Source organism: Prunus mume, linkage group LG5 (assembly GCF_029339155.1).
Source record: "Prunus mume cultivar Tortuosa linkage group LG5, ASM2933915v1, whole genome shotgun sequence".
Lineage (NCBI taxonomy): Eukaryota > Viridiplantae > Streptophyta > Magnoliopsida > Rosales > Rosaceae > Prunus > Prunus mume.
This window is the reverse complement of record NC_142702.1, coordinates 30,335,299-30,357,733: the sequence shown is the minus strand read 5'-3', so window position 1 is coordinate 30,357,733 and position 22,435 is coordinate 30,335,299. Positions and strand designations below refer to the sequence as shown.

Genomic DNA, 22,435 nt, shown 5'->3' with positions numbered 1-22,435 from the left:
CGATCTGATAACATGAAGTCAGCCAAGTAATTTCCACTCAACGGGCCTATGAATCTGGGCAATAACATGAACACAGCACAGCTTCAAGCCAATTTTCGTGGGAACAAGCCCAAAACTCAGCACGATAAAATTAAAATAGGCCCAGAAATTGACAAGTAAGCTGAAAATGGTTCAAAATTTGGCCCAATGGTATGAATAGCAAAAAGATGGGGCCAGAAATTGGCCCAATAACAAGAAAATTTGTCCACAACTAGGCCCAATAAGTAGAAAGTGGCGCATAAGTAAGCCCAATAATGTGCAAATAGGCCCATGAGAGGGTCCAAAATTCGGCCCAATTATGTGGAATCAAGTCCAGAAGGTGGCCCAATAATGTCAGAATCGGCCCAATAATATGAGAATGGCCCACAATGTGGCCCAATAACGTGGAAACAGGCCCAGTATTTGGCCCAATAAAATGAAAAGGGCCCAGAAGTCAGCCCAATAAGCTTAAAATGGCCCATAAGTCGGGCCAATGATGTGCAAAAAGGCCCATAAGAAGGCCCAATAATATTAAAATGGGTCTAAATCCGGCCCAATTTTAATTAGATGGCCCACAATGTGGCCCAATAAAGTGGAAATAGGCCCTAAACAGGCCAGTAGTTGGCCCAATAAAATAAACGGGCCCAGAAGTCAGCCCAATAAGCTTAAAATGGCCCATAAGTCGGGCCAATGATGTGCAAAAAGGCCCATAAGAAGGCCCAATAATATTAAAATGGGTCTAAATCCGGCCCAATTCTAATTAGATGGCCCACAATGTGGCCCAATAAAGTGGAAATAGGCCCTAAACAGGCCAGTAGTTGGCCCAATAAAATAAACGGGCCCAGAAGTCAGCCCAATAAGCTGTAAGTGGCCCATTATTCGGCCCAATCATACGAAAAATGGCCCATAAGTGGGCACAATAATATTGAAATGGGCCCATAAGCCGGCCCAATTATGTGTAATCAAGCCCCGAAGTCGGCTGAATAATTTTAGAATCGGCCCAATAGTCAGGGAATGGCCCAATATGTGACCCAATAAAGTGGAAACAGGCCCAAAAGGTGGCCCAATAAATAAATAGGGCCTAAAGTCGGCCCAATATTGTATAATATGACCCACAATTGGACCCAATTTTATGAAAACAAGCCCCAATTTGGCCCAGTTACATGAAAGCATACCCGGGAATCGGTCTAATAACGTAATAACGGCCCAGCATTCCTCCTAATTACTTGAGAACTGGACCAATGATCTGAAAACGGCCCATGGTTCGTCCCGATAACGTAGGAACAGGCCCAATAACAGGAAAGCAGGCCCACAACTAGGCCCTAAATATGTGAAAATAGGCCCGATTTCAAACCCAATATTTTGAAATCATTGCCCAAGTTAAGCCCAATATTGGAATTTTGTCATATTTTAATGTCTTGTTTCCGGAAAGGCTATAATGAGGGCTTAAAGTGAAGAGGTTATTTGAGAAGATCAAATCTCACCATCAACAAATGTAAAGAAATCATGGGACTTAAATATTTTAAATGTTTTGACAGTCGGATCGGTCTCCTCAAATAACCTCCTCACTTTAACTCTTCATTGTAAAAGCTCCCGTCTTGTTTCGGATTATCGGCTTGGGCCCAAATTGTTATTACCGATTAAATCATTAATATTTCTTTTCAGTGGATCCATTATTCTCTTATGCATCAGATGATCTGAAAAAGTGAAAAAGAAATAAAATGGAAACACGAGCACACACACACACCAAGCAGCATTGCCTTCAAATGTGTGGCCAACACAGAAAAACCTAAAAACAAGAAACAACACCCAAAAAATCCCCAATCAGAGCATCAACAACTGCAGTAGCCTTGATTTGTCATCTTCCTCGTAATCTTTTCTTTTTCTCATTTTATCTTCTCATCTTCCAACTCCCTTCTTATAAATTATCATCATCTCAAGATCACAAGGCTTCGCAGCGGCGACCGCGACCTTCACTTCATCTACAAATCCATGAGTGAGGTAATCGAACCATCGCTGTTATTTTATCACCTTTTGCGTTCTCAAACTTAACAATAGGGCTGTTTGAAAAGACAGCTAACAACCAAATGAATGCATATAAACAGAAGCATAGCTGCAGAAATATAATCAAGTATTGGCAAAAAAAATACAGATAAACAAAAACTGATGAACAATAACTGGAAGCACAGCTCCGGTGCATCTAGATCAATTTCTAATCTACCAACCTTATAACGTATTAAACGCATGCATCATATTATAGAGAAAAAGAAATGGATCAATATTGACGTTAGCATATTTTCCAATTTTACATAACTACTCTGATTGTTTTGAAAATTCTAATGGACTGTAAAACAGTTCTTCAGAGCACTTCTAATAAAACCCATTGTAGCTAGAGCCTATTCCTATCCAATAATACTAAAAAGAGAGAAGAAGAAAAAAATGCAAACAAATGAGCTAAAGCTCAAGGGAGCCAGTTGCCAGCAAAGAAAGGCTTAATAATCTGGCAAGTCATCACTTAACACACTCTTTATTTTGGGGTCAGAAATGACACTTCATAAAACAGGCTAAAAAGGCAGAAACTACACACATCAAGAGAGCCATAGCCAAGCCAACACAGCAAGGCCACAGCCAAACAAACTTACAAAAACCAGGGCGAAATAAAAGTAAACCAAAACCAAACTAAATTACAAAGCAAAAACACATAAACGGCTGAGACAAGAAAAGGAGACACATGCATAACATAACGTCCTATCTGCAGCCAGAAACAAATCTAGTTATCAGGAGGGCATGGTAACCCATCCCGTGACAAGACAAACACAAAGAAGGATGGGGGTACTTCAACCCCAAGACCTTGACACGCATTTACTGCAGCCTTGCAGGGGTCATTAGCATCATAAAAATACTTCCTTTTGATATTTCTAGGCCAGTTGCTTGGTAAAAAATTGTGGTCCCTTTAAATGATGCAAAGGCCCTGGACATTCCCCGTCTCTATGACGGTCCACCCCTGATTCCAGGAAGTGGAAACAGAAAATAGCTAACAATAAGTATAGTAACTTTACAAAGGCATCATTTTCAGTAATTTACTGATGTTTACAAAAGGTTCAACCAAACAGCAACACAAGAAGCAGAATCAGCAGATTCATAAGAGCTGGTAAATTTAAGTCTAGCCCAATTTCAAATGCCTGATTATATGAGGACTTTAAATGCACAAATCACAAAGTCATGATATAAAACTACGTTAGAAAAATAAAACAGACAGAAACCTGACAAAAGTTGAGAGAGGGGCTACACAGAATCAATTACATTTCAAGTAGGCAAACGCAATTCACTCTGTCAACCCAAGGTATGAATCCTGATAAATCAAATGGTACCATTCCAGGCCCTCTTTCATTGAGATGTCAAGCAAGCCTCATTTCTCTTACTTGAGACTGATATAATCAAATTAAAAGTAAACTATTATGGCTAAATTTCCCATATTCTAAAGAATCAAATAAGGCAGGTATGACATTTCAACATTCTTAGCATGGATATTCATCATTCACCTCTCCGACCCAAAAAACTATATTACCATATAAACTACAGATGATCCCTGAAACAGACGGTGGATGGTAAAAAAAAATCAGTTCTGGAAGTTCAGGCCCGGATGTATTTCATGCCAATGAAATTCTATAAGGTGGCGCTAACTATGTGACATAATTTCTAAACCTAAATAACAGCAATGAAAACATAGTACGGACAACCACTGCTAATGCATATGACATGATCTTTACAAACACTTAGGTATGAGTCCAAAAGATCAACCATGGAAAAGTAAGAGATATCAAATGAAGCAAGGGACGCTGCCAAGAATCAAAAGCCTACATGATGAAAATTGCTAATCCCAACTATTAAAAGAAAGCTAACTCAAATGAAAGTAAACGTGTCAAACTGAAATAAAAGGCAACTAATATGTAACTCTGAAATGCAGCTTTATAACATTTTAACAGCAACCGAACAAGTAACTCCGTAAGGTATTTTAGGGTTTAGGGTTTAGTGTTTTCGGAAATGCCTACTTGATGAACATGTAGGAAATACGTTCATCAAGTAGATTGTATAGTAACTGATCCAAACTTTTTATTTGTATTTTTTATAAAACTAAACGTAACGATAAATATATTCCTAATATCATACCCACAAAATCAACGGACGTTAAACAATTTATTTTTGCTTAAAGTAGAATTCATGTCAATTGATAATCCATCATACTTATTGACAGAAATGAAAAATAATTTGCCTCACAAAATTAATCAAGCGGTGCATAACTAAATAGAAGGAAGCGTAATATTACCAGCATATAGAGATCACGAAGGTGAAGATTCGTAAGAAAACTAAGCACTGAATGAGTGAGAAACAAAATCATCGATCTCAGGCTTCCCACCACCCGATCAACGCGTTCCGCTTCTTCTAGAAGAAGTCGGCCATCGACGGGACCCAATGGAATTGGACTGAAATGCAAAGCGAATTCGAACTCGCGAGACAGCAGCCGGAACCTACGGGACGCGATTCGAAACAGCGTAATTCAGATCGGTCGCGCGCATGTTCACTGAAAATCCTATCGAGGTCTTCGCCAGTGAATATGCATCCCATTTCCAACGAGGATTATCGGTAAGAGAAGAATTGAGGTGTTGATTCTCAATCAGCAAAGATTACCGGTCAGAGAATCGAATTGAATCGCAGCCATTATTGATTTCTGCCTCTCTTGGTGAGGCGTCAGTGATACAACAATCCGTTCTACGAGATGATCGGATATGGCGATTTCGGACTGGCGGAGATCGGGCGTGGTTGGAGCGAAGGATCCACTTGGATCTGATCATCTGAGCATTGTCTATTGATGAAATTTTAGGGTTAGGGTTAGGAATGGACTCTTGCTTTCGTTAACAACGATGCGAGTGTGGTGGTTTTGAGTGAATCTGGCTTGACATGAGCTCAAGTTGGGTATTTTAGACTTTTCTATGGAGAAATAAAAATAAAAAGGTATTTCCATTTCCAGGCACAATAAAACGCACGTCGTTTGTAGAGACGGTCACTCTGTGTCTGTCTCCGCATTAAGCAAGCCCTTGTTGCAGGTATCAACAACTACTATACATGATTAAGGCAAGAGAAGAGAAGGCTTAACTCATCAATCGGAGGGAAGCATTATTGAGTCGGCGTCGCGGCTTCCCCTCATCCCTTCTGTTTAGCTGCCGAAAACCAAAACGCAGAAAGCATGCACCATGCAAGTCCACGAAACTTACTGAAAATATTGATAAGCAGTTGTACAAGCTAGTAGAACAAGTTTAGTTTGTGTTGCGCGCACACGAAACTTAATTAATTAAAGATGAAACTAAGCTAAGATGTCCAATATCACATTCATTTATTCATTTATTCATTGAATGATTAATTAGGGAAACTAGGTAATTAACAGTAGAGCTTGAATCGTGGCTGCCACTAGTATAGAAAGCACGGCATTGTTCTTGCTATCATCAGTAGATCCTGAACCTGAACCTGAACCGAATTGGGATACATCTGGCGGCGGCGGTGTCCTGTCATTGTTATAAGGTGGTGGTGGTGTAGTCTCAGTACTAGTAGTCGTAGGGGGCGGTGGAGTCTGAGGCGGTGTCTTAGGTGGAGGTGGACAAGACATTCCAGAGAGACAATTACCAGTCACACTGCAATCATAATATTCATATATAAGATTCAAATTAATTACTTAATAATTTGACACAAATTGAACAAGTTGAAACGAAAAAAATCAAATAATATGTGATCACTTACACTAATTCCAACTTCTTGTTTTTGGATAAGGAGGTGGGTATGGTTCCGTTGAATCTATTGTTTGACAAATCCCTGGGCGGGTGCACAGCACACAGCACACAGCACACACATGAATATATTTATATATGCACTGAAAATATTGATTGTACAGGGGCTGGCAGGGGCTATAACTTACAGTCGCTTTAGATTCGGGAAGGAGCCAAGAAAATCAGGGATAGGACCATTTAAGCTATTGTCGTGCAAATCACTGATCCATCCACCACCAGAGAACAAAAAGAACAGTATTAATTATTCATTGAAAATGCATACCATATATATATAGCCTAGGTCGACTCAAAAAACTCACATTGTGACAAGGGCATCCATGGAACTAAAATCTGGTAGTGGACCAACCAGATCGAAGCTACTCAGATTCCTGTATTTATTTTTGACAGGAAAAATGAATAAGTAATCATAATGAAAATAAAGAGCTAGCCTAATTATAATTAATAATAATGAAACTCACAGTGCAATTATACGAGGAATGGTGCCTGTGCTACACTGAACCCATTCCCACGAAGAGCTTAATGGAAGGCAAGGGTCACCGCTCCATATAATTAACACCTCGAATTGCAATTGTAGTACCGCCAGTCCCTCCACTAATTCAATTCATTTCCAGAAACAAACAAGCTGATTAATGAAATTAAAGGAGATAAGCTTCAAACAAAAACCTGATTAATTAATTACCATCTCTGGTATCAGTTGCTGGTCCTACTTTAGACAGGAGATAAACTTCAAAGGCATTGATGAGGAAGGGAAGGGTGGAATCAGCAGTGGGGCGGAGAGTGATGGATGTTTTCGAAGAAGCAGTGATGTTGGTGATGGCGACTTCCACTACGCTCTCAAAAGGTGGGACGATGGGTTTGGAATAAGGCTGCTCGTCTACATAAATCTCAAAGGATCGTTTGTTGGGTGAAGTGAGTGATGCAGGATCCACCTCCGAGAAGAAGGTGGTGATGTACACTTGAACTGGAAAGTCTGGGAGGTATGTATATAATTCAAAATACTCGGACGTGTTATTGCCGGTGGTTGCATTTTGTACTACAGCTGCAGGAGGATTATCTTCTGCACCACTCACATCCATCTTGGATATTCTCGCCTCACCTTCCGCCTGATGTGCAAACAAACCGTACCCGGGTACCCATCTCCGATCGTAACTGTCGTCTGGATACCTACATTTTATATACATAATTATTAAGAAGCATACATATATATAGCTATATAGCTATAGCATTGTGTATATATATATATATAGTAGCAAAGCAAGTAAGTTACCTAATGAGTTGTTGTGCACCTAAAGCAAGCCTCTTTTGCCTGAACAAAGCATAATCAGAAGCAACGCGTGTGTACATTTTAGGAGCTAAACTGCGGAATTCGAGTGCGGATATAAAGGGAAACTGGCGAGGCAGGGTTTGAGCAAGACATATGCTGGTGGTGTTTTTGTTCACAGTGTATATCACCTCGTAATTAACAATGGTATCGGAAACCCCGGTTAAGTTGACTTGCGTCCAGTAGGTGGAGTCAAAGTAGAGATCGAAGGTCGGGGGAGAGTTGTTACCGTCGTAGTTTCCGTAGTAAAAGCTAGCGCGCACCAGAAGCCGTAGACCTATCATGTCAACGCTGTTGATGGTGTAGCAGTTTTTCCTTAGACTTGTGAAAACTCGTAGAGTGCTGGCCACATGAGGGGTTGAGCTGGACAACTCCACCAACTGGGACTCGCCGCTGTGCACATAGTCATCATCTCCAACCCAGTTTATGGAAAGGCTGTCGGTGTAAGAATCGGAAGCACCACAATCGATGCTCAGAAACACTGCAGCATCTACACACACCCATGACAACAATGTCACTATTGAACCTAATATATTCATATTCATTTTGGTTCATTAATCAGCCGCGCATACATTTATATATAAGACGTAGGTACGGGAATCAAAGAATACAGCTTAACTTTTTGTTTAAATAAATGAATAAATAAAACAAAAAATGGGTGTTGAAATAAGAATTAGAAAGTTAACTCGGAAGCACGACGAGAGCAGGAAATGTTAATGTTGTGACTTTTGCTCAACAATTATATTCCTTTCTATTCTAACAATGATACTTGAATATAAAATAAGTTATTCTTCTCTTAAATTTACAAATAAATCATTACCTTTCCTTTCCTTTCCTTTCGTTGTGAGTAAAGATTAATACTTTGAAATGTTCTTCTAAGTAGATTGAAATAAACTATTCCGTACACATAATTAAAATGGTCAACACCTCTAAAATGATTATTAATCTTTGCAGATAATTTAATTATACAGCTAGAAAGCTAAGTATATGAACTTCTTGTTTTACTTTCCTTCCTATTTAATTATACAGATGATGAGCTTGCTTCTCTGGAAATTCTTAGTTAGACATGCTTGCGATTAATCAGAAGGAAAAAAAAACATGTTTATGCTAGCTGTTCAGGTTTGAGTGGACTTAACGTTTAAGTTGACTTTTGTCATATCATAAAATGAGATTTTTTATATATATGGGACGCAATAACACTTGTTAATTTTTTTTGGTGAAGAAACGGCCCAACACCTAACAGAGAAACTAAACAATGACTCGAGACCTACAAGAATCCAAGTAAATCTTCACTAACTACTTCATACTCCTCAACGAAAAATAAAAACCTACTCATTCCATGACAACAGGGTATATATATATATATCAAGAATCAACCATTCATTCTATCTTTAGCCTTTTCCTGCTGCGTTTATTAATGGATGGTTAAAATAAAAAACCAGAATGTACGAGTATTACGTGGTAAATTAGAGACATAATATTTGAAATCCACATATCATCATCATCATATCATAGTAAACGGCTAAAGCGAAATTCAACCCGATTTATGATAATTAATAAACACATAATTTACTCACTCGCATGATCTAATGACCAGATCATGAGTGACTGCCTAGCCAGCTGCTAATTCCTTACAATTTCAATATTCATATATGATTTATGATAATTAATAAACTCATAATTACTTATTAAGGAAGGCGGCGGAGTTGATGGCCCTGGAAAACTCGTCAAAATCAATACGGCCATCGCGGTCGGTATCGGCCTCGTCCATCATGCCGATGAGTTCATCAGCCGTGAGAGGGTGGCCTAGCTTCGCCATGGAGTGGGCCAGTTCCGCGGGGCTGATGTAGCCATTGCCGTCTCTATCGAACAGCCTGAACATGTTCCTCAGCTGATCCTGGCGGTAGCTGCAGGCTTGAGGTTGTACGAGGTCGAGGATCCGGCTTCACAAGGGCCACGAACTCCGACAACTCCACCAGTCCGTTGTGGTTGGTATCCACCTTTCGGATCAGCGCCGGCAGCTGGTGATGGCTGGGCTTCACACCCAGCGACCGCAGCAAAGACCCCAGCTCCACCTGCGTCAAGCTGTCGTCTTTGTTCCCGTCGAACGATCTGAAGATCTCCCGCAGCTCCGCCACCTTCTCCTCCTCCGTCTTATATCCTTTGCTTTGACTCCCACTAGTACGAGTACTCATTCGGGCGCCACCAGTCGGAGGTAGCATCCCAGCTTTTCTTTCACTAACTATAATTTGTTTAAAAAATGATATTGGAGTTGTCATCAACCTCCCCTTTTGTTTTCAGGACTGGACTGCTGAGCTGAGTGGTGAGCCGCTCAGAGGTTTTGACAAGTCGTGTTTGGATTCTTTTACAACAACAAAAGAAATTAAATAAAAGGTAGGTTTTCAGTGATTTTGTTATTTATTTGACTGGATATATTTAGTATTGCATGATTCTTTCCTTGTTTTTTTTTTCTTTTTTGGCCGAGCAATAATCACAAGAATCCTCGTCTAGTTATTCAACTTCTATTGGTTATTACTTGTTGGAATAAAGAATTTCAAATTAATAAATATGATGCAGACGAAGAACATGTATTCATTCATCTAATCCATTAGTCAAACAATAGAACAAATAAGTAAGTAATCCACGAACCTCATGGCGTCAGGGCCCGGTGGGTGGCCGGCACTAATAAAATTCAGAATAAAGTTAATCATACAGCTTCATTTTTTATTTATTTTTCAAGTCCTTCCAATCCATAATACATCCACAGCAAGTTAATGGGCGACAGGAATAACCACTTGCTTAATCAAAGAAGCAAAGTAACCAGATAAAAGAGAAGGAAGGCAATCAAAGGTCATCAACGTCGCTTTGGCCGAGTGGTTAAGGCGTGTGCCTGCTAAGTACATGGGGTTTCCCCGCGAGAGTTCGAATCTCTCAGGCGACGCTAGCATTTTCCTTTTTTTATTTATTTATTTAAGCAATTTAAAAATTTGGGATATTCAGTATTTCTGAACATTTTTGTTTTTGTTTTTGCACTGGATTTTTTCTTAACAAAAAAAAATACAAAGTGCGGTACTAGAAAAGCTTTATAAGATGTTGTTTTATACAAAATGAAAGCCGGGCGATCGATATTACTTGGTTTTTTGTTATCCTAGCCAATAATCATGAAGCAAGCATCTACAGTCTACTCGTAGTTTCAGTGAGTGAATCAGCTGCCATGCAAATGCAATGCAACGCAACTTGGAATTGCCGATATTGTAGTACCACTGTACCACCACACGACACGACCACCATGTCTTTTCTCTTTTCCCCTTTCCATTGATTACGACAAATGCTGCTCATATTAGTAAGGACTTTCCAAGTTTGTTGAGGGTAAAACGTTAGCCAACCATTACAAATCATTTCCCAAAACACTTAACAAAGAAACTAGAGTAAATAAGAACACATGTCACATCTCCATGAGATGAGAGAATGCTGCCAATGCCGAAACCTGGAACCTCGATTACATTAAAAGTACAATTTCCATAACAATAAATGATGACATTTCAGAGATTTTCGTCATCATCATAATTGTTCGGAGAATACAAGCAGATTTCTAAGTCAAGGCCCTTCAGAGAATGGATCTTCGAATATAACATTGCACCGATACTCTTCCAATATGGTTGATGCTGCAGTGCCCATGGCATGATTCAACTCATATCTCATCGTAAATTAGATAGACACCATCTAAATCAAACAACTACAAGAGTTTCAGTCCACCTGTTACATCGTCAACCACCTCAATGGGTCCTGCACATGGAAGAATCCATTAATACAACCAGAAGCTATGCACCATGGCAAGGTATTTTGACTTTTCTATACATTTTGTCCGACGCACTACATTCACAAGCTCAAAACCAATCCTACTTACCATCCTCCCAACAAAAATATTAGGGGCTTGGCCTCCCAATCTAAGATTAAACCAGGGAAAACCCCCCAGGGGAATAGTTAAGGCTTAAAAACTTCCTTTCATACTTGATGGAGTCCTCCACTTCAAAGTTACAAATTGAAAAAGGCCCATCGAAAGGAAGATAATGGAGAAGAGAAACTTACCAAGAATAGCCATCACTGTCCTTGAATCTGGAAGAATACATAGAGACAAATAAGTCACTTTGAACAGTCAAATGGATAAGCATCTAGTGAAGAATATAAAATTCATGGCAGAAATGGGGAACGAATAAGACAAGTAACAATGGAGTTGTTTGCATCAGTATTTTCAGAAAACAGGTAATATCAAAATGTGCTTAAAAAGTGTTCAAAGAGGATGGGGGTACACAAAACTTGGAAATGCTCTTTCTTCCAGGGCATTTCAAAAACAGCCTAATCCATTTAATTCAAGCTTTCTCATGTTATGATGATAGCCGCCATTTCTCAGTAGTTTTTTGAAATGTTGGTAAACAGAAGTGCCATGTTTTAACACTAACGCACCAAACACTCAAAACTATCAAAACCGTGATCAACCTCATATACAGGAAAGTTTCAACTCACTTGGTGCAATTTGAGTCCTGCCAGCATCGATTGTAATGTGGGTTGGTAGTTTCAGCGATTTTGCCCTCTCCTGTCAAAATCAATAAAGAGTCACCATTAACCATAAAGTTGAATTCACTTTGCTTTTAGTAAACTTGCAGCTTCTCTGAGACTATATGATTGAACAGAGCATGCAAGAAATAATTATGTTTACGTCATGCCAGAAAAGTTGGTATTATAATACTGACTTGCAAAACTAGCATATCTTCTTCACTTTCAATTTTCACAACAACTTTCGGCTGTGCACACATCTCCCACCTGCATATTGACATAACACCATTACAGGAAACATAGAGAGAGAGAGAGAGAGAGAGAGAGAGGGATGAAGATACCCACATTGTTCAGCAGACAAAAAAATCACAGAGCAGTCTGTTGCTGTACCTGTTTAAAGCTTTGGGTGCTCGATGGAGGAGCTTTTTATAGAGGCCCAAAGTCGCATGGCTGAAAAAAATGAAGGCAAACATTTGGCAAAGAATTTGAACAAAAATATAATTCAATCAAGAGAGAAAACTAACTCTATAAACTATTCAAGGAAAAAGCGTGTTTCACTTGACAAAATAATCAATCATTCTCAACATAATGCTCAAGTGATGGGAATTAAAATATTTATAAAAAAATAAAAAAAATAAAAAATCTACAGCTACCTGCATTGAGCCGCAATTTTCCCTTTACCCATCTTCAGATCATTTCTGACCACCAAAACCTGAAGAAACCAATGAAGAAAGTGAATAGGCAATTTGGTTTTCTTTGAAATGTTGGAGATGTAAATGGAAGTAATACCATTTTGAAATCTTGGAGAATGTCAGCAAGGTTATCAATCTCAAGTGGGTCCTTGTTCTTCTTCTTCTTCTTGTTGCCATTAGTATCATTAGCAAGTGCAGTTTTCTTAGCTAGTCTAGCTGACAAAACAATGCGAGCGGGAGGGTAACGCGCACCAAAGCAATAACCCAAAGCAAGCCAACCTGCTCCTACTAAAATGGCACCCACCCACCCCAACCCCATCATCATCTCTCTCTCTCTCTCTCTCTCTCTCTCTCTCTCTCTCTCTCTCTCTCTCTATATATATATATATATACTTACACAATCCAATCCAATCCACCCACAATCAATTACTCTTTTATAGCTGCCAATCAAATTTCGAAATCAAACACATGTCCTAATATTATCATAGTAAATTTTGCGTGGAAACAAACAGGGTTGGGGGTAGGGAGTGATGGGAGTAAAAATGGTACCTGGAGTGTGTGCCACTGTCAATGCGAATGAGGGTATTATTGGAAGTTAGTAACCCTAGATCGGACGGTTGTGCGTTCAAGCAGCCATGACCGTGTAAATTATCCTTCCCTTGGGTTTTGCAGTGGACGAGGTCATGAGAAGCGGAACAAGTGAGTGCGTGAGGGCGGGCGTTGCGTGCGAGATTTGGGTGAGTTGAGTCCGGGAACCGAAAACGATCTCGATGCTGCCTGCTTGCGGCTGGGTCTGTATTGTGAACGTTGACAACTAAGCTAAATTGAGAACAACAATTGTGGCCGTTGGAGCAACTTCAACACCTGCTTGCTGGGCCCTTGATCATAATAAATGGATCAAATCACTTGCTGGCCTTAAAGTATTGACTCATATTGAGACTTTAGTCTGTTTGTGATTGGGCCTTTGTCCCTTCCCTTTAATCATCCATTTAAATTGGGAAGTGGTAGGTAATTTAATTACCATAGATAAAAATTAAAAAAACTTTTATTCTGCGAAGCGAATCATTAAAATAAAAACTTAAAAAATAATTGTGGTATGGGTGGTGGTCCACTCCACCGCGATGTATGTGAGACAACAAACAACGCCATGAGGAGATGAGGAGGAGGGAAGGGGCGTGTATATTAATGCAAGTGTGTGTGTGGCGTTGCGTTTGGTGGTTTAAGTTAGACGTTGCGTGTAATTGGGACAATGACAGAGGTTAGGAACCAAATCAAACGGTATAAAATGAAGGGGATAGATTTCTCCACCCCTAGGCTCTACCCAACAACTTTGACGTTGACTACTGACTTGGGGGAAGGAAGAAAAACAGTCCACGCGGTTTGAGCATTTTCCATTATTCCTTTTTCTTAATTTTTGTTCATCTTCTACTGCTTAGTATTATTCTTCTTCTTCTTGCGTCATGTAATGTAAGGTAAACTAGAATATAATCTAAACGCTTTAATTAATCCTCCTGCCGAACGAATGCCACCTTGCCTCCCAATAAGAAATATTATTTCTATCTATGACAAAGTCTTATTTTTTGATAAAAAAGCGATAAATTTTTATTAGATCAATAGGAATAATAGTACAAAATATATTAGATCATAATATCTATCTAGTGTTTTTTTTAATGTAATGTAAATTGTATAATTTTTTTTTGGTCAAAGTAAATCGTGTAATTTGTATGTTAATCTTTGGTTAATAAATTTTAATTTTCATGCACCAAAGGGTACTAATAATCACCACACCAACATCACGAAGAAATTGCCAATATTGTCAATCAAACTCGTACCATTATTCAAATTCATACGCCGTCTCCGTCAGCTTTAATTAATTAATTAAAAAAACACAATATCAGAAATAAATATTGAGGCAAGGCTAAGCTAACGTATAAGAGAGAGAAAAAAAAAGTGCCTGAAGAAAAAGGCTGAAACTCCAAGGAAGGAAGGAGAGAGACTACACAAAATATTCACTTTACTGAGTCGTTGCGCCTTGCCGTCTCTCAAGTTCTCAACCCACTACTCAATCTCTGTTCCCATTCTCGAATTCTCAAGAGACAACAGGTAATTTCTTAACCTTTTTTCTTCATCAAACATTCCTAGTCTGATCATCGATTCCCTTTTTATTTTGACTTGATTGGTTGCTGAGAAAGCAGAAGAAGAAAAGTCATCATAGTAAAAAAGAAAACAGCAAACTGATTTATGATTGTTGACCTGAACTAGGCATATGAGACGGGTACTACTACCGTTTGTCTCAGTAAACAGAAAGTTTCATCAGGGTTCCATCTTCTGCTTTCTTTAGGGTTTTTGGAAATTTAGTTATATACACTGCTAGATATCTTTTGAAATAATCTTCTTATATTGTCATCTCTTTCAGTTCGTTGTTAAGAAAATTGAGGGGCGGAAAAGGGAGGGATTTCGGGGAAGAAAAGTTCTCAGCTTTTGCCAATTAAGGTCGATTTTTCCCTACAGTTTTATGCTTTCACTTTCATCTTTTTAACAGTTGTGATTTGGGTATAGTTATGGTTCTTTCGGTGTTTTGATTTCAACAACCTGGTTCGAGTTTCTGAAGAAAGATAAGAGGAAAAAAAGAAATCAGAATTATGTTTAGGTTGCTTAATCTTCAGGCTTGTCCCGAAAAGTAATTTTGTTTGGGTTTCAAAATAAGAAATTCTTACATCTGCTCAACTAGTAAACATAATTATGTATCTATTCCATCTTTGATGACAACTAATTAGCATTATGGTAAATTTGCAGGAAAACTTTTAGGAGGTTTCTGTTTTAGAGTTAGCAGGATTCTGAAGATGAGTGACAATTTGATGGAGAAAGTGAGTGCTTTTGGCGAACGCCTCAAGATCGAAGGGTCTGAGGTCGGTCGAAAGATGAGCGCTGGCTTGAGCTCAGTGAGCTTCAAGGTGAAGGAGCTCTTCCAAGGCCCAAACCAAGCAGATAAGATCGTCGAAGATGCCACATCAGAGGCGCTTGATGAGCCTGACTGGGCTATGAATCTTGATATTTGTGACATGATCAATACTGAAAGAGTCAACAGTGTCGAATTAGTTCGTGGAATAAAAAAGCGGATTATGTTGAAGAATCCTAGGGTCCAGTACCTCTCGCTAGTACTGCTTGAAACATGTGTTAAGAACTGTGAGAAGGCTTTCTCAGAGATAGCTGCAGAAAGAGTTCTTGATGAGATGGTGAAGCTGATTGACGATCCTCAGACTGTTGTTAATAATCGCAATAAGGCTTTGATGCTGATCGAAGCATGGGGGGAATCGACCGGTGAGCTCCGCTATTTGCCTGTTTACGAGGAAACATACAAGGTATCTTCAAAGTTTTGGTTCCAGTTTCATATCTTGTCAAATCTATATAACATCTTGTTCTTCCTTGACTAAAACATAGTTACAGACCCAAATCCACTTCTATTCCTCCTGATTTTAGTTGGACTAATAGGAAGTACTTAAAATATACAACCACAATTTGGCCCAAGGTTCTTCTTTTGAGGCACAATTGCAGCTCATTAGGAAATACAAAATTTAACCAGTTTACCAGTGCAAAGGCGCACTAGGCTAATATTGGAAAAGAAATTGAGGAACTCCCAAAATTGAAAGTATAACGTATTTCAGAATTTCCGTGGCTTTTATGCTAATGTCTTCTACAGTTTTTTTAGCTTTCATCACGCTGGATGGTGCGGTTGTTATCTATATATTACTGATGTTTAAAAGAAGTGGTTTCATGCTATTTATACTTTTATGCTTGGACCATCACAATTTCAGAGTTTAAGATCAAGGGGTATTCGGTTCCCTGGTCGTGACAATGAGAGTTTGGCACCAATTTTCACTCCCCCGCGTTCGGTTTCAGCTTCAGAGTCAGATGCTAGCCTTTCCCAGCAAATTCCGCTTGATATTCCTGTGCAAGGCTTTACGGCTGAACAAACAAAGGAAGTATTTGATGTTGCAAGAAACAGTATTGAGCTTCTTAGTACCGTTTTCTCCTCTTCAACCCAACAAGATGCTTTACAGGTGATTTCTATATTGTTTTCTTGCTTGCATATCATATTTGAGTGATATCTAATTTGATAATACATGGGGTTTCTTAAACCAATATCCTTTTTCCTGTGTTATCTAGACCAATATGCTTTACTCTTTTTTTAAAATTTATTGGGGCGAGGGTTGGCTAGACAACTTTCAGGACACCACCGGTACTCAAACGTTAATGGGCCTTTGGAATAGGTCGATTTACCACCCAGGCTGTTCCATAGGACCACGTTCCATCCAATCTAGAGCCAAGTGGCATTGGGTTGACTTTATGATAATATCTGCCATGGTGATAGCCAGTTCAAAGTTAATTTAACTCTTGTATAATATCAGCCCGACAACAAATAAGAAATCCTGAAGGAATTATAGTGCTGTATGAGGGCAGATATTCTCTGATGCAATTACACATGTTTGTTCAAGAATAACTAGTTATTTACTTAAGTTTAGAAACTAAGAACTAGATCTGGTGTTATCAAAAGCGATATGGATGAAATGTTGTTGTCCCTTTGGCAGGATGACTTGACAGCCACACTTGTACAACAATGTCGTCAGTCTCAATCCGCCGTCCAGAGAATTATAGAGACAGCTGGAGAAAACGAGGCCTTGCTGTTTGAAGCGTTGAATGTGAATGATGAGATCCATAAAGTTCTATCCAAGTATGAAGAACTGATGAAGCCTTTGGTAGTTCCGACTGAGCCAGAACCTGCAATGATACCCGTTGCTGTGGAGGCTGATGAATCACCGAGTCATGGGAAAGAGGATTCCTTGATTAGAAAACCAGCTGCTTCTCGAGGTCTGGTCCATGCAGGGAGCCATGATGACATGATGGATGATCTGGATGAGATGATATTTGGCAAGAAAGGTGTAAGTTCTTCTGAAGGAAGCCAAGATCCGAAGAAACAGCAGCCGGCAGCAAAGGATGACCTGATCAGCTTTTGAGAGGGTGTAAATGTATTATTCCATGTACTTGGACTGGAGAGCTTTGCTGGGGTGAATACCAGGCTATTTAGATGTTGATTATTGGAGACGCCGCTGAAGTTTGATGTTTGAAAAATTTCACCTTCATGAACATAATTGTCGTTTTTTTTCTCCTTCCCTGTTCTTCTCAGTACATTGACCTGCACACAAAACATTTTGTGTAAAAGTAATTATTATCAAATTTGGATGCACAGTAATCTGATGGACACTAATAAAATATGTTATTCTATTTGTGTCCACGAAAAAGAAAAAAGAAAAAATATATATTTGTTGTACCTCTTTCATTCATTAGGTTTAGGAGACATAATAGAGGCAAAATTGTTGCATACAATACAAGCGGTGATAGGAATCTAATGCATACTTACTAAGATCTAATCCTACTTCAATAATATGTCATTGAAGAGGCAAGACTGTTGTTGCAACTTGCATTGCAGCAGTATAAGAGCACCGGCAGTCGAAGACAATTGACGACATTTTGTGGGTGTGATTGTGAACGTGTTTAGTTGTGTCGTCTTTAAATAAAACGAAAACATCACACAACACAAACAAACGAGAATGCCTGGAGCTGGAAAGCAAATGACAAGATCCAAATCCCCGGTGCTTCTCTTACTTCTCGCTCTCCTCGCCCTCTCCCTCGTCTTCTTCCTCTTCTCCTTTCATAGCCCCTCCCCCTCCGACGACACCACCACTCTTCTTCACCCAAACCACCAACCCATTTACAAACCCGAAACCTCCTTCGTCGCCTCCCTCGACCGCTTCCTCCTCGCCCACAAATCATCCCGCCGTGATGACACCGTCCTCCTTACAACGCTACCCCAGCACCAACCCAACCACCTCGACGATCTCATCTTCCAGACCCACACCCAGAGGTTGTACGCTGATCCCTACTACCCGCTCAGCCTGCCCATTAGGGTTTACGTCTACGACATGCCCACCAAATTCACCTTCGATCTCCTCTGGCTCTTCAGAAACTCTTACAGGCAGACCTCCAATCTCACCTCTAATGGCAGCCCCGTTCACCGCCTCATCGAACAGGTTTTGCTTTTTATTTTTACATTTTACTGATTCCGTTTTAATCTTCTGATTTCAATTCCTAATTCCTGGCCTAATTTGTGCAGCATTCCATTGATTACTGGCTGTGGGCGGATTTGATTGCTCCAGAGTCGGAGAGGCTGTTGAAAAGCGTAGTGAGAGTGCATAGGCAGGAGGAGGCTGACCTCTTCTACATCCCATTCTTCACCACCATTAGCTTCTTCTTATTGGAGAAACAGCAGTGCAAAGCACTTTACAGGGTCTGACTGCATCCTCCAAGGTTTCCCTTAATTGCTTGCTAATTGCTGCACATCGTATGATCATACTTACCTGTATATGTATCTCACACTGTTACTATTATGTTACACTCTAATTAATGCACGGTTAACTTAGGGGGGGTGTATTCAATTGTGATTTTAATGGATTATTTTGAAGCTTAAAAACATTTAAGTCTTTGAGTGCTGTATCTTTGAACCCCTTTCGTATTGCTAGCTTATCTAAGTATTATCGTTGTTATTTATTTGTGTATGAAGGAAGCTCTCAAGTGGGTCACCGATCAGCCTGCCTGGAACCGATCCCAAGGAAGGGATCACATACTTCCTGTTCACCATCCCTGGTCTTTTAAATCTGTTCGGCGCTTCATGAAGAATGCAATTTGGCTGCTTCCTGATATGGACTCCACCGGAAACTGGTTATTATTTCACTGGATCTTTATTTTATTTATTAAAAAAAGCCCTAAATTCAACCTGTTTAACTCTACTTTGCCCTACTTTTAGGTACAAACCTGGACAAGTCTTTCTGGAGAAAGATCTAATTCTTCCTTACGTTCCCAATGTTGATTTTTGTGATTCGAGATGCATATCCGAGACTCAATCCAAGAGAACCACATTGGTCTTTTTCCGTGGCCGGCTTAAAAGAAATGCTGTAAGACTTTTGATTTCTCAATGGATTTCTTTGCTACAAATTCCATTGAATTGTGTTGAACCTGTTGGAAGTGAATATAATACTTACTTTGGAGATTAAAGCAACTGGCGCGTACACTAAAGGAGGACTTTAGGCTTGGGTGCATGCAAAACAATATTAAATGACAAAAGAACCGGGCATAGGATGTAGAGGCCATTAGTTGTAGTTAATCGATATCATCGTTCAGTGGATTAATGAAACAATGCGGGAGAAAGCTTCTTCCATTTCTCCACGTAAGAATCTCAGGCTCTTGTAGTAAATTTATTGTGTTCTACTTTCAGGGAGGGAAAATACGCTCAAAACTTGTAGCAGAACTAAGTGGTGCTGAGGGTGTAGCTATAGAGGAGGGGACAGCAGGAGAGGGAGGAAAAGCAGCAGCTCAAGAAGGAATGCGCAAGTAAACTTTTTTGGATCCTCACTCTTCTTGGTGATGTAATTTCATTGTTCCTGTGTTAATTTAGTTGAGTTGATTTCTCTGTCAGGTCTGTCTTTTGCTTGAGTCCAGCTGGTGATACTCCATCCTCCGCTAGATTGTTTGATGCCATTGTTAGTGGTTGCATACCAGTCATAGTTAGTGATGAACTGGAACTTCCTTTTGAAGGAATACTGGATTATAGAAAGGTATGTATATCTAAATATTGGGTATAGGATATATTAGTCAGGTAGATAATTGCTCACAGCTTAATGCCTGCTCCGAAGTCCGTGTGTCATGGCATGTATGGTTGGCCTTATACCCAATGTTCTCAACAGTTGCCTTTTATCTTTGCCTACAGATAGCTTTATTTGTTTCTTCCAGTGATGCCGTACAACCTGGTTGGCTTTTAACATTTCTTAGAAATATTCGCCCTGCTCAGATTGAGGAAATCCGTCAGAATCTTGCCAAGGTAAGTGACTGAATATTTGAAGTGAATGTTATTATTTTGTATTTGTATTTCTTGTCAAGGGGTTGTACTAGAGATGCATTTCTAGTTTCCCTGCTTGACTAGACTTGCTGTTTCTTTATCTTGTGCTTCTGGATGTTTTCTGAGCTAGCGAGCTACGTCTTTGTGGGGACTGATTTTGTTATTTCATCTTTCCCAGTACTCAAGGCATTTCCTATACTCCAGTCCAGCTCAACCCTTGGGTCCAGAAGACTTGGTTTGGCGAATGGTATGATTTTCTTGCTCCGTAAAATGTTGGCCCACAAACCAGTTTTGTTTTCACTTACATGCACTTGCATAAACAAAGATAAGAGGCCCAACTGTGGTTTAGAAATGTTTGATTTTAGCGTTGTTGGTTGTGCAACAGATGGCTGGTAAGTTGGTGAATATCAAACTTCACACTCGAAGATCTCAACGTGTGGTGAAAGAGTCGAGAAACATCTGCATGTGTGAATGCAAACGTGCCAACTCTACAACCTCCTCAGGTCACTTGTAGTTGTAATTATTTTCTACTGTGTCTCTTTCTCCTCTGTGCATGATGGATGTAGGGCAGGGTGATTCTAATGTATTCTTCTTGTGTTTTTGGCCGTAGTGAGAAGGTATCTATTTATAGTGGAATTTATGAAATACTCTGCCCTTATATACATATATAATCGATTTGCTTCTGTATCCCATTTATATGATTTGTTTGTAGCAAAAGGCTATTATTGGCAAAACAAAAGCAGAATCGTAAGATTCTGTAGCAAAGGTATAGGATTGGTGTGGTCGGCCATTGTTTAGGTAATTAGTTACTGGTTACATTACATCTCTCTCTCTCTCTCTCTCTCTCTCTCTCTCTCTCTCTCACACACACACACACACACAAATATCGTAGTTGTTGTTTGTATGCCTTGTTGGTCTTGTTATGTTCTTTTAATGTAGAGATGTAATAATAGACTAATTGCTGCTTGGTATATGCCTTGTTGGTGTTAAACTCAAGTTATGGTTAATGGATCCATCTCATCTGATAAAGAAAATAAACGAAACAATTAAAATAGATAGAGAATGGAGACGGAACCTGAGCTGAGCTGTATATCGGCATATTTGGGCCGTTATTCTTGTCAGAGACAGAGATGGGAATTGTTTGGGTGATTTGAAATGGAGGATGTAATCGAGTTTTGGGCCCAACATCCACCGTACATACATCACGCGAGCTGTGCCTGATGAGCGCAGCCTCATATATTAGAATATAAAATTAAAAGGCTGGTGCGTTACCGTTGGAATAGAAAGCAAACTTAAACTTTATTGGGGGATGATTGATTGTGTTGTGAGATGCTCTCGCTTTCTCCCAAATTCGAATTTCAAATGGATGATGTATCACGCTTACGACGAGCGAGGTGGGTTGGGTTGAAGGAAACGGGAGTGCCATAAAAGACTCAAAAGAAAAGCCGTAGAGGGTGGGAGTGGGGCCCCACACGGTTCACCATCTTCTTCCATTATTACACGGCGGGGTGGGCCAACAGCAATGACATATCTTGGACGTGCCTGCCTGCTTTTGAAACGGTTCCCGTTAGGTTTATTTCAGGATATGTGTTGTTATTCACACTCGTCATAAAAATGTAAAATTTTCTCAAATCAAACCCTCCTCACTCAAAGTCCCGTATACACGTACGTAGTGGCACCTGTACGTAGTACGTAGGTCCATGACCATGGCCTCACCAATCCAATTTGCAAAAATATCACCACCTCCTCTACTCTACTTTGACAGCTATTGTTGTCATAGCAGATTGCTGTAATGATCACAGAAAACGACACGACCATGATATGATGATAGCATTGACAACCATGGTCGTCTCGTCCGCCCAAATACACATTTATATTTTCTTTGGCTCTTTTTGAAAGATGATATGGGAGAAATTCACATTATTACATTGCATTGTTGTGGGTGTGACAAGGTGATTTATTTATTTACGAGTAAATACAGGTGGCAAAATATTAACAAATTAGCATGACAAATAATAAGTGTATTTAATAATTTCATATGTGTAAATAAAGAATTATT

The 22,435-nt window shown here is 39.6% G+C and overlaps 5 protein-coding genes, 1 long non-coding RNA gene and 1 other non-coding gene across 8 annotated transcripts; 3 read left to right on the top strand and 4 right to left on the bottom strand.

Moving 5' to 3' along the window:
• Window positions 1–1,711: 1,711 nt before the first annotated feature.
• On the bottom strand, window positions 1,712–5,147 carry LOC148917548 (uncharacterized). The gene is made up of 2 exons (XR_016127428.1): window positions 4,346–5,147; window positions 1,712–2,078 (listed from the first exon to the last, which is right to left on the bottom strand). It is a non-coding gene; the product is annotated as an uncharacterized LOC148917548 (long non-coding RNA).
• A 203-nt stretch (window positions 5,148–5,350) lies between these two features.
• LOC103333741 (Leucine-rich repeat protein kinase family protein) lies at window positions 5,351–7,724 on the bottom strand. The gene is made up of 7 exons (XM_008236635.2): window positions 7,126–7,724; window positions 6,538–7,022; window positions 6,317–6,449; window positions 6,158–6,226; window positions 5,987–6,058; window positions 5,812–5,883; window positions 5,351–5,705 (listed from the first exon to the last, which is right to left on the bottom strand). The coding sequence occupies exons 1-7, from the start codon at window positions 7,722–7,724 to the stop codon at window positions 5,447–5,449; spliced, it is 1,689 nt and encodes a 562-aa protein (XP_008234857.2). The 3' UTR covers window positions 5,351–5,446.
• A 988-nt stretch (window positions 7,725–8,712) lies between these two features.
• LOC103333743 (putative calcium-binding protein CML18) lies at window positions 8,713–9,568 on the bottom strand. Its single transcript, XM_008236636.2, is given in 2 exon segments — window positions 8,713–9,119; window positions 9,121–9,568. Coding segments are annotated over 2 exon segments (597 nt in total). The 5' UTR covers window positions 9,459–9,568; the 3' UTR covers window positions 8,713–8,860.
• A 470-nt stretch (window positions 9,569–10,038) lies between these two features.
• On the top strand, window positions 10,039–10,120 carry TRNAS-GCU (transfer RNA serine (anticodon GCU)). Its single transcript has one exon. It is a non-coding gene; the product is annotated as a tRNA-Ser (tRNA).
• A 537-nt stretch (window positions 10,121–10,657) lies between these two features.
• LOC103333491 (Peptidyl-tRNA hydrolase II (PTH2) family protein) lies at window positions 10,658–13,220 on the bottom strand. The gene is made up of 8 exons (XM_008236336.2): window positions 12,975–13,220; window positions 12,523–12,865; window positions 12,387–12,445; window positions 12,124–12,183; window positions 11,931–12,000; window positions 11,704–11,773; window positions 11,269–11,295; window positions 10,658–10,965 (listed from the first exon to the last, which is right to left on the bottom strand). Exons 2-8 carry the CDS (start codon window positions 12,748–12,750, stop codon window positions 10,916–10,918), a joined length of 564 nt encoding a protein of 187 aa, XP_008234558.2. The 5' UTR covers window positions 12,751–12,865; window positions 12,975–13,220; the 3' UTR covers window positions 10,658–10,915.
• Window positions 13,221–14,331: 1,111 nt separating this feature from the next.
• LOC103333492 (Target of Myb protein 1) lies at window positions 14,332–17,708 on the top strand. Of its 2 annotated transcripts, XM_008236337.3 has the most exons (5): window positions 14,332–14,528; window positions 14,842–14,918; window positions 15,222–15,787; window positions 16,241–16,486; window positions 17,015–17,708. In XM_008236337.3, the coding sequence occupies exons 3-5, from the start codon at window positions 15,269–15,271 to the stop codon at window positions 17,438–17,440; spliced, it is 1,191 nt and encodes a 396-aa protein (XP_008234559.1). In that variant the 5' UTR covers window positions 14,332–14,528; window positions 14,842–14,918; window positions 15,222–15,268; the 3' UTR covers window positions 17,441–17,708. The 2 variants fall into 2 exon arrangements, with proteins under 2 accessions (XP_008234559.1, XP_008234561.1); XM_008236339.3 differs by lacking the exon at window positions 14,842–14,918 and having other exon boundaries at window positions 14,356–14,528.
• Window positions 17,709–17,944: 236 nt separating this feature from the next.
• Window positions 17,945–21,197, top strand: LOC103333493 (Exostosin family protein). Its single transcript, XM_008236340.3, has 9 exons — window positions 17,945–18,514; window positions 18,598–18,771; window positions 19,045–19,202; window positions 19,288–19,435; window positions 19,756–19,871; window positions 19,957–20,095; window positions 20,248–20,358; window positions 20,555–20,623; window positions 20,762–21,197. Exons 1-9 carry the CDS (start codon window positions 18,035–18,037, stop codon window positions 20,888–20,890), a joined length of 1,524 nt encoding a protein of 507 aa, XP_008234562.1. The 5' UTR covers window positions 17,945–18,034; the 3' UTR covers window positions 20,891–21,197.
• Window positions 21,198–22,435: the final 1,238 nt, after the last annotated feature.

Bases quoted from the DNA above. Each gene is read 5' to 3' on its own strand.
- LOC103333741 (XM_008236635.2), bottom strand. From the start codon at position 7,724: ATGAATATGAATATATTAGGTTCAATAGTGACATTGTTGTCATGGGTG. The intron at 7,023-7,125 runs GTAACTTACTTG...TATAAAATGTAG, and splicing joins GGTGCACAACAACTCATTAG to GTATCCAGACGACAGTTACG. The intron at 5,884-5,986 runs GTAAGTTATAGC...GCACCCGCCCAG, and splicing joins TTCCCGAATCTAAAGCGACT to GGATTTGTCAAACAATAGAT.
- LOC103333491 (XM_008236336.2), bottom strand. From the start codon at position 12,750: ATGATGATGGGGTTGGGGTGGGTGGGTGCCATTTTAGTAGGAGCAGGT. The intron at 12,446-12,522 runs GTATTACTTCCA...TGGTTTCTTCAG, and splicing joins TTCTCCAAGATTTCAAAATG to GTTTTGGTGGTCAGAAATGA. The intron at 10,966-11,268 runs GTAAGTTTCTCT...TTCCATGTGCAG, and splicing joins GACAGTGATGGCTATTCTTG to GACCCATTGAGGTGGTTGAC.
- LOC103333492 (XM_008236337.3), top strand. From the start codon at position 15,269: ATGAGTGACAATTTGATGGAGAAAGTGAGTGCTTTTGGCGAACGCCTC. The intron at 15,788-16,240 runs GTATCTTCAAAG...TCACAATTTCAG, and splicing joins TTTACGAGGAAACATACAAG to AGTTTAAGATCAAGGGGTAT. The intron at 16,487-17,014 runs GTGATTTCTATA...TCCCTTTGGCAG, and splicing joins CCCAACAAGATGCTTTACAG to GATGACTTGACAGCCACACT.
- LOC103333493 (XM_008236340.3), top strand. From the start codon at position 18,035: ATGCCTGGAGCTGGAAAGCAAATGACAAGATCCAAATCCCCGGTGCTT. The intron at 18,515-18,597 runs GTTTTGCTTTTT...TAATTTGTGCAG, and splicing joins TTCACCGCCTCATCGAACAG to CATTCCATTGATTACTGGCT. The intron at 19,203-19,287 runs GTTATTATTTCA...CCCTACTTTTAG, and splicing joins ATGGACTCCACCGGAAACTG to GTACAAACCTGGACAAGTCT.